Source organism: Lathyrus oleraceus, chromosome 7 (genome assembly GCF_024323335.1).
Source record: "Lathyrus oleraceus cultivar Zhongwan6 chromosome 7, CAAS_Psat_ZW6_1.0, whole genome shotgun sequence".
Taxonomy (NCBI): domain Eukaryota; kingdom Viridiplantae; phylum Streptophyta; class Magnoliopsida; order Fabales; family Fabaceae; genus Lathyrus; species Lathyrus oleraceus.
Window position 1 is genome coordinate 535,453,341 of NC_066585.1, and position 9,619 is coordinate 535,462,959.

The following is a 9,619-nucleotide window of genomic DNA, read 5'->3' on the forward strand; positions in this document are numbered from 1 at the left end:
ATATGAATTATTGATGTGATATGTATGCATATTTGTGATATATGTGATGAAATTGTGACTTGTATACATTATGGAATCATGTGAAAGTTGTATACATATTTAATGATGATTTGTAAATGATGATAGATGATAGTATGTGCATGAAATCAATATGTTATAAAATATTACCTTTGTACATCATTTAGTATTTATAAATGAATACATGTGGATTGTTGAGACATGTCATATGATGGTAAACATGTGATTCTTTAATAAAATGATATGATGCATGGTTGTATGAAGCGTGACGAATTCTAATAATATATGTATATTTGTTATACATTTCATATTATTATGTTTTTCTATAATGATTTGAACTCTCACCCTTCTGTTGTAATGATTTTCTATCGCGACATCGCTCAGGTACCAGAGATAGTGGTGCTTCGCACAAGGATTAGATTCGGAGGCTAGTTCCTATTGTGTTTTGACTAGGTAGTCTATAGTGCTCTAGTCATGTAACACTTGGGTTTATGGGATTATTTGTATTTATTTTGATGTTGAGAGGTATTGTTGTGCTTTCTTTTATCTTGTTATTTGGATATGCTGGTTTTGATGTTGAGTGGTCTTAGAGCCCAAAATGATATTTTGTGGTAGATGATTTATGGGAATCATCACTATTTACCATTTATGAAGAGAGATGTTATTCCGTTGTGTGAGTTTGCATGTTGGTTATTTGGTTTTAATTTATAATCCGTGTTACTTGTATGTGACCATGACATGTGTTGTTTATAACAGAAGTAAATATGATGCCCTCGTGTATGCATGCTTTAATTTACTCTGATTATGCAATTGTATGTTGTATTTCAGTAGTAGTAGTTTGGAGGGTGTTACATTAGTGGTATTAGAGCACGGTCGGTCATTCGGTCAGGTTATGAATTTGTTTGATTCTGTTGTATCTGATTTGTGTGTATGACACAATCGATACGATTTTTTTAACAATCCTTGTTGTTGTGGTTGCTTGGTTGGTGTAGTAGGAAGATGGTTGCTGGAAGGAAATATGATGCCCTTGCGGCGACATTGCCCTTGTTGGCTGGTGTCATTCTGCAAACGAATGTTGGTGATCAGGAGCGTGATACTGATGAGTTTTGTGCTTTGGGGAAGTTCCAGAGGAACAATTTGCTAACTTTTGAAGAAGCTCATGAACTTGACAAAGCTCAAGAGTGGTTGAAGGCGATTGAGAACATATTTCGAGTTATGAACTGTTCAGATGCGCAGAAGATGCAGTTTGGCACTCATATGCGTGAGAAAGAAGTTAAGGATTGGTGGTGCAACACTATTCAGAGATTTGATGAGGATGGCATTGAAGTGACTTAGGCACTTTTCCGTGATGCTTTTCTGGAGAAGTATTTTCCAAAAGATGTTCGTGGAAAGAAGGAAATTGAATTCCTTGAGTTGAAACAAGGTAATGGTACCGTAGCTGAGTATGCTGCAAAGTTTGAGAAGTTTATCAAAATTTGTCCCCATTACAATACTGTTAATGCTGAGAGATCCAAGTGTCTTAAGTTTATGAATGGCTTGAGACCTGATATCAAGAAGGCAATGAGTTACCAACAGATTACGAGATTTTATGAGTTGGTTAACAAGAGTAGGATATATGATGAGGATAGCCGTGAGAGTGCTGCTCATTACAAGTCCTTGGATGATAAAAAAGGAAAAGGGAAATTCCAAGGGAAGTCGTATGATGGTAAGAAGAAAGATGGTCATGGCAAGAAGCAAAGTGGGGGAGGATCTCACACTCTTGTCAAGTGCTTCAGATATGGTGTTAAGGTACATCGTGCTCCCGAGTGTCCTAATGGCGATGTGATTTGTTTCAAGTGTGGAAAGCAAGGTCACAAATCTTTTAATTGCAGAGTTGGTTCGAATGTGACTTGCTACAACCGCGGTGAGCAAGGGCACATTAGTACCAAGTGCAACAGGCCGAAGAAGGAGCAAGCCAATGGGAAAGTGTTTGCATTGTCTGGTGCTAATACTTTTGATGAGGAGAGATTGATTCGAGGTACGTGCTTTATTAATAATATGCCTTTGATTGCTATTATTGATACCGGTGTGACGCATTCTTTTATTTCTTTGGATTATGCTAAGATATTGAATCTTGAATTGTTTGTTATGCGTGGAAGCATGGTTATTGATACTCCGACTATGGGTTCAGTGACTACTTCATTTGTTTGTTTGAAATGTTCGTTGAATATTTGTGATAAAGATTTTGAAGTTGATTTAGTGTGTCTTCCATTGAGTCAACTTGATGTTATTTTGGGAGTGGACTGGTTGAGGGCCAACCATGTCTATATCAATTATTTTGCAAAAGTTGTTCTTTTTCTAGAGCCAGAGAAGGAAGGTGATTTATTCTTGTCTACTCAATAAGTGAATGAATATGTGTGAGATGGTGCTGAAGTGTTTATGTTGGTGGCAAGTTTGAAGCTTAGTGAAAATGGAACAATGGGTGAATTTCCAGTTGTTCGTGATTTTCCTGAAGTGTTTCCTGATGAGGTTAACGATTTGCCGCCTGAACGTGAAGTTGAGTTCACGATTAATTTGATTCCCAGTACTAGTCCGGTATTGATGGCTCTGTATTGGATGTCACTATCTGAGTTGAAAGAGTTGAAGAGTCAACTAGAGGATTTGCTTGATAAGAGGTTTATTCGTCCGAGTGTGTCACCGTGGGGTGCACCTGTCTTGTTAGTTAAGAAGAAAGAAGGTATTATGAGATTGTGTGTGGATTATAGACAAATGAATAAGGTTACTATCAAGAATAAGTATATGCTTCCAAGGATTGATGATTTAATGGATTAGTTGGTTGGTGCTTATGTGTTTAGCAAGATTGATTTGAGGTTTGGGGTATCACCAGATCCATGTGAAAGCTGAAGATATTCAAAAGACTGCTTTTAGAACTAGGTATGGACACTATGAGTATTCAGTGATGCCTTTCGGTCTGATGAATGCAACTGGTGTATTTATAGAGTACATGAATCATATTTTTCATAAATATCTCGATAAGTTTGTTATTGTGTTTATCGATGATATTTTGATCTATTCGAAGAGTGAAGAGGATCATGCTGAGCATTTGAGGATTGTTTTATCTGTATTGAGAGAGAAGCAGTTGTTTGCTAAACTTTTGAAGTGCGAGTTTTGGTTGAAGGAAGTGAGTTTCCTTGGCCATGTGATCTCTAGTGGTGGTATTTTGGTTGATCCTTCTAAGATTGAGGTTATATCTCAATGGGAAGCGCCGAAGTCTGTGTCTGAGATTCATAGTTTTCTTGGTTTGGCAAGTTATTATCGAAAGTTTATTGAAGGCTTCTCTAAGTTATCTTTGTCGTTAACGCAGTTGACTAGGAAAGGTTAAGCTTTCATTTGGACTGCACAGTGTGAAGCTAGTTTTCAAGAGCTGAAGAGGAGATTGACTACTGCTCCTGTTTTAATTTTACCGAATCCATCATAACCATTTGTTGTGTACTGTGATGCTTATTTGATGGGTTTAAGAGGTGTGTTAATGCAGAATTAACAAGTTGTAGCTTATGCTTCAAGGTAACTCAAAGTGCATGAGAGGAATTATCCAACTCATGATTTGGAATTAGCTGTTGTCATGTTTGTTTTGAAGATTTGGAGACATTATTTGTTTGGGTCGAGAGTCGATGTGTTTAGTGATCACAAGAGTTTGAAATATTTGTTCGATCAGAAAGAGTTGAATATGAGGCAAAGGAGATGGTTGGAATTCTTTAAGGATTATGATTTTGGTTTGAATTACCATCCTGGCAAAGCGAATGTTGTAGTCGACGCTTTGAGTAGGAAATATTTGCATATGTCGATGTTGGTGGTGCGAAAATTGGATTTGCTTGAACAATTTCGAGATATGGGTTTGGTTTGTGAAGAGACTTCTTTTGGAGTGAAGATTGATATGTTGAAGCTTACTAGTGGAATTTTGGATGAGATTCGAGAAGTTCAAAAATCTGATTTGGTTTTGGTAGATCGATTGACGTTGATCAATCAAGGTAAATGTGGTGATTTTCGGATTGATGAGAATGGTATCATGAGGTGTCATGATAAAGTTTGTGTTCCCGATGTTTCAGATTTGAGAAAGAGGATTCTTGATGAAGGACATCATAGTGGTTTGAGTATTCATCTTGGTGCTACTAAGATGTATCAATATTTGAGGAAATTATTTTGGTGGCCCGGTATGAAGAAAGAGATTGTGGAATTTATGTATTCGTGTTTGATTTGTCAGAAATCGAAGATTGAGCATCATAAGCCGTCTAGTTTGTTACAACCATTATCTATTCCTGAATGGAAATGGGATAGTACTTCTGTGGATTTTGTTTTTGGTTTACCTAGGACTCCGAGTAATTGTGAAGTTATTTGGATTATTGTGGACAGGTTGACGAAATCTGCTCACTTTATTTCGATTAGAATGGATTATCCGATGGAAAGGCTTGCAAAGTTGTATATTGAAAAAAAATGTCAGTTTGCATGGTATTCAGTCCAGCATTGTTTCAGATAGGGATGCAAGGTTTACTTCGAGATTTTGGGAAGGTTTGCAACGTGCTTTGGGTACAAAGTTATGTTTGAGTTCTGCTTATCATCCGCAGACAGATGGTTAGACTGAGAGGACGATTCAGTCGCTTGAGGATCTTTTGAGAGCTTGTGTTTTGGAACAGGGAGGTGCTTGGGATAATTATTTATCTTTGATTGAGTTTACCTACAACAATAGTTTTCATTCGAGTATTGGTATGGCTCCGTTTGAAGCTTTGTATGGTAGAAGGTGTATGGCGCCTTTGTGTTGGTACGAATCTGGAGAGAGTGTTGTGGTTGGACCTGAGATAGTTCCACAGACTACTGTTAGATGTCCAAAAGTGCTTATTTGAGCTATCATATGTGGGCATCTTTCACTCTTTTGCCTTGCTAAAATTGTCAAAATCACATTTGTTTTACATGGAATGCGTTACATTGATAAACAAGCTTGGTGCCTTTGATGTGTGTGTTATTGTGCAGGAAAGGCATGAATTAATTGATAATAAAGACACAAGAGAATTGGCAAAGGAACCAAAGCAAGCAAGCATTTCATCTGCCTGCTCGCTAGGCGAGACTGTGGCGAAGAATGGGTTCACTAGGCGAGCTCCTGGCGAACAGCTCCAGTAAATTGGCAAATTAATTCGCTAGGCGAGCTCATGGCGAAGTTTGCAGCGAATTCATTCTGTTTTGGTGAAAAGTGCAGCCAACACTCACTCGCTAGGCGAGGCTCTAGCGAGTCCCCAGCGAGCATTCCAGTAGCAAAACCTCTCAACCTCGCTGGGGCGAAGGTTGAGGCGAGTCCTTCGCTAGGCGAAGGTATGTTCGCTAGGCGAACATCACAGTTCACCAAGGCCCTGTTTTCTCTGGGCGCAGGGGCTTTTTGTGCTCATATTTGACCTTCGCTAGGCGAGCCATTCTGCTCGCCTAGCGAACATGACAGTTCTGCACTTGTCTATAAGTAGCAGGTGCCACTTTTGGGCACCATACCTCATTTTTTACCAACTTTTCCATTTTTTGTACTTTCTCCTAAATATTTTACAGCATTGCTTTGTGGGAGCTTTTATGCCCTAATTTCATTTCCCTTCATCTAGCAACCATCTTCCACAAAAAGAAGGTGGATTCCCATCCAACTTCGATTATTCGACTTGGATGTTGATCAACCCTCTTTCCTTACTTGCCGACCAAGCTACCATGCAAATGAGTAGCTAAGTCTTCCATTTGTCAAGGTTAGATGTAGGTGATTGCTAGCTTTGTGTGTAAATGTAAGGATCCTCATATGTAAACTCTTTAACGGTAAATATATGATGAAAACTTTGTTTCTATTTAAAACCCTTTGTGTTGGTATTTGATCGAGAGATGCTTACCGATTCTTGACCTAGGTTTTCATCCAAACTTGTTTGTTAGCTAGAGATAGTAACGAATGATTTTGTTCACCATAAGGTTGAACCAAAAAGTTGTCATTTTGATAGATTGTGTTCGAGAGAAACAATGGATCAAAATGGCAAAACTCACAATGGGTGTTCGAGAGAAACGCATTGAGAGGACCTTGTGAAATTATTTATCATCTAAAGGAGTTTATAAGAGTGTTGACCGAGCAAATATATGCAAAGCAATGTAATCATTGAAACCTAACTTTGACAATATTTCTCATATAAATCAAAACATAACTTTTACCGCAATTAATTACTTTGTATGCAAGATAACTTGATTAAAACCAAAACCCTAGTGTTACATTAAGTTAAGATTAATTCAACCATTGAACGGCAGTGATATCTTACAATCTCTGTGGATACGATAACAAAAACCCGACACTTAAAAACTGTCTCAACAACTACTGATAAGATTAAAATGATCAAAGAGAAGATGAAGGTTTCTCAGAATCGTCAGAAGAGTTACCATGATAAGAGAAGGAAAGCGCTTGAGTTTGAGGTAGATGATCATGTGTTTTTAAGAGTTACTCCAGTAATGGGTGTTGGTATAACATTGAAGTCGCGTAAGTTGACGCCTCGTTTTATTGGTCCATATCAGATTTCTGAGAAAGTAGGTGATGTGGCTTATCAGATTACGTTGTCGCCGTCACTTGCTAATCTCCATGATGTGTTTCACGTGTCTCAATTGAGGAGATACATTGCGGATCCTTCGCATGTTGTCCAATTAGATGACGTTGAGGTTAGAGATAATTTGACCGTGGAGACATTACCTATGCGGATAGAAGATAGAGAGGTGAAACAACTCTATGGTAAAGAGATCCCTTTTGTGAAAGTCGTTTGGGGAGGACCGACTGGTGGAAATGTGACGTGGGAGCTTAAGAGTCAGATGAGGGATTCATATCCCGAGTTGTTTGCTTGAGGTAATTTTCGAGGACAAAAATATTTAAAGTGAGGAAGAGTTATAACACCCCGATTTAATTTCCGTATTTATTTATTAGGTGTTTATTTTAATTAATCATTATTTGGTGTGATAATTAATTAAATATGTGTTCTGGTGATTATTTGAATTAATTGAATATATGTGTTATTTGAATAATTGAATTTTATGAGTAGAAATAATAATTGTCTAGTAATGGGCCTAATTAATTAGAATGGATGGATAAGTGGGTTAAGCCCATTATGAGTTAAAAATATAGTAAGGGTTTTAGAGATTAGAGTTAGTTTTGTAAAACAAGAGAAGAAGAGAGAATGGAATAGAAGAGTAGAGATGAGAAATAGGAGAAAAGGAAACTAGAAGAAGAAGGACTTGGAGATTTCATCTATACTAAGGTAAGGGTGGGATTTCAAGTGGTTATGGGTAAACATAATATATGTAATGTATGTGGGTTAGATATCATGAACTTAGGATTTTGGGATTTTGATTTTGAGAAACCCTAATATGTGTATGTGTTTTAATCCATGAAATTGATGTTTATGTTATGCTATGGTGTTTGTATATTGAATTTCATGAACGGGTATGTGTATAGAACATGATTTGGTGTATAATTGCATGTTTGAGTTTCACTTGAAAACGGTTGATTTGGGATTTTGGTGAAAATTAGTGGAGCTTAGAATCTTGTTTTTATGATCCTAATGGTTGCTATATGATATATATATATATATATATATATATATATATATATATATATATAATATATATATATATATATATATATATATATATATATATATATATATATATATATATATATATATATATATATATATATATATATATATATATATATATATATATATATATAGAGAGAGAGAGAGAGAGAGAGAGAGAGAGAGAGAGAGAGAGAGAGAGAGAGAGAGAGAGAGAGAGAGAGAGAGAGGTTGTATAACTATTTATTTCATGAAAAATGATGGATTAATGTGGTTTTATGATGAAAATTCGTGTTGGACACTAGCATTTTCGCAACAGGAATTTTTCTGGTTTTTGTCAGCATTTTTGCAACAAAAAATTTTCTGGTTTTTTATAGCATTTTGAAAAACTTGTAAATTCAATAACTTTTGAACCGTAACTCTGTTTGAGGTGCTGTTTGGACCGTTACGAAGCTAAGAGTATTATCTATAATGTGATATTCATTTTGATAACAGTATATTAATATTTTATCAAAAGAATCCTAATGTGGATGTATGTTGTATGTGTGGTGAATGTGAATGACATATTTTCTATTGTTTGGCATGTATTGGATGATTTTAGATGGAATTTGTGTAGAAACATAATACTTGAAATTATGTATGCGATGATGTGAATTGGTGAATTTAATGAATAACATGAATTGGCTTGTTTGCTTTATGTTAATGTATTGTGATGAGATGATGAATGTTATTTGATGTATTGTTTAGGATTGAAGTCATATTATATGTATGTTGTGCAAATGTTGGATGTGGTATGCTTACGTATGGTTAAGGGGTTACGATCATCTTAATTGCATGAGTCTTGTTGTTGTTGCACACTTAGACTAGCATGAGTCTATGAAAGAGGCAATGTTGAGTAATCTCGCGTAGATTATTTGCTTGTCCCAAACCTAACGCCGAATGAGGTTTGAAAGCTTAACGTTGAATCGAGTTTTAGAGGTGGTTATCTAGTCTATTTGAGAGACGCTCAGCGAGCCGGAAATGATAACGGGTGGGACCCATATGCATATCGCATTGAGTCACACATCGAGTCGCACGTGTCAGTGTGAATTATTGTTTATGTGATTATGTGATATGATTGCGTGGATATGATTTTGGTAGATATGCATATACGTGGATTTTAGGTGATCCATTTGATATGAATTGTTGATGTGATATGTGTGCATATTTGTGATATATGTGATGAAATGGTGACTTGTATACATTATGGAATCATGTGAAAGTTGTATACATATTTGATGATGATTTATAAATGATGATGGATGATAATATGTACATGAAATCGATATGTTATGAAATATGACTTTTGAACATCATTTAGTATTTATAAATGAATACTTGTGAATTGTTGAGCCATGTCGTATGATGGTAAACATGTGATTCTTTAATAAGATGATATGATGCATGGTTGTATGAAGCGTGACGAATTCTAATAATATATGTATGTTTGTTATACATTTCATATTATTATATTTTTCTATAATGATTTTAATTCTCACCCTTCTGTTGGAATGATGTTCTATCGCGATATCGCTCAGGTACCAGAGATAGTGGTGCTTCGTACAAGGATTAGATTCGGAGGCTAGTTCTTGTTGTGTTTTGACTAGGTAGTCTATAGTGCTCTGGTCATGTAACACTTTGGTTTATGGGATTATCTGTATTTGTTTTGATGTTGAGAGATATTGTTGTGCTCTGTTATCTTGTTATTCGGATATGTTGGTTTTGATGTTGAGTGGCCTTAGAGTCCAAAACGATATTTTGTGGTAGATGATTTATGGGAATTATCTTTATTTACCATTTATGAAGAGAGATGTTATTCCTATGCGTGAGTTTGCATGTTGGTTATTTGGTTTTGATCTATAATCCGTGTTACTTGTATGTGACCATGACATGTGTTGTTTCTGGCAGAAGTAAGTGTGATACCCCCGTGTATGCATGCTTTAATTTACTCTGATTACGCA

At 36.1% G+C, this 9,619-nt stretch overlaps 2 protein-coding genes across 2 annotated transcripts; both read left to right on the forward strand.

Annotated features, from left to right (window-relative positions):
• Window positions 1-1,017: 1,017 nt before the first annotated feature.
• Window positions 1,018-3,379, forward strand: LOC127104837 (uncharacterized). The gene is made up of 4 exons (XM_051041983.1): window positions 1,018-1,290; window positions 1,354-2,374; window positions 2,432-2,592; window positions 3,077-3,379. Exons 1-4 carry the CDS (start codon window positions 1,018-1,020, stop codon window positions 3,377-3,379), a joined length of 1,758 nt encoding a protein of 585 aa, XP_050897940.1.
• Window positions 3,380-6,390: 3,011 nt separating this feature from the next.
• On the forward strand, window positions 6,391-6,891 carry LOC127104838 (uncharacterized). The gene has a single exon (XM_051041984.1). The coding sequence runs from the start codon at window positions 6,391-6,393 to the stop codon at window positions 6,889-6,891; it is 501 nt and encodes a 166-aa protein (XP_050897941.1).
• Window positions 6,892-9,619: the final 2,728 nt, after the last annotated feature.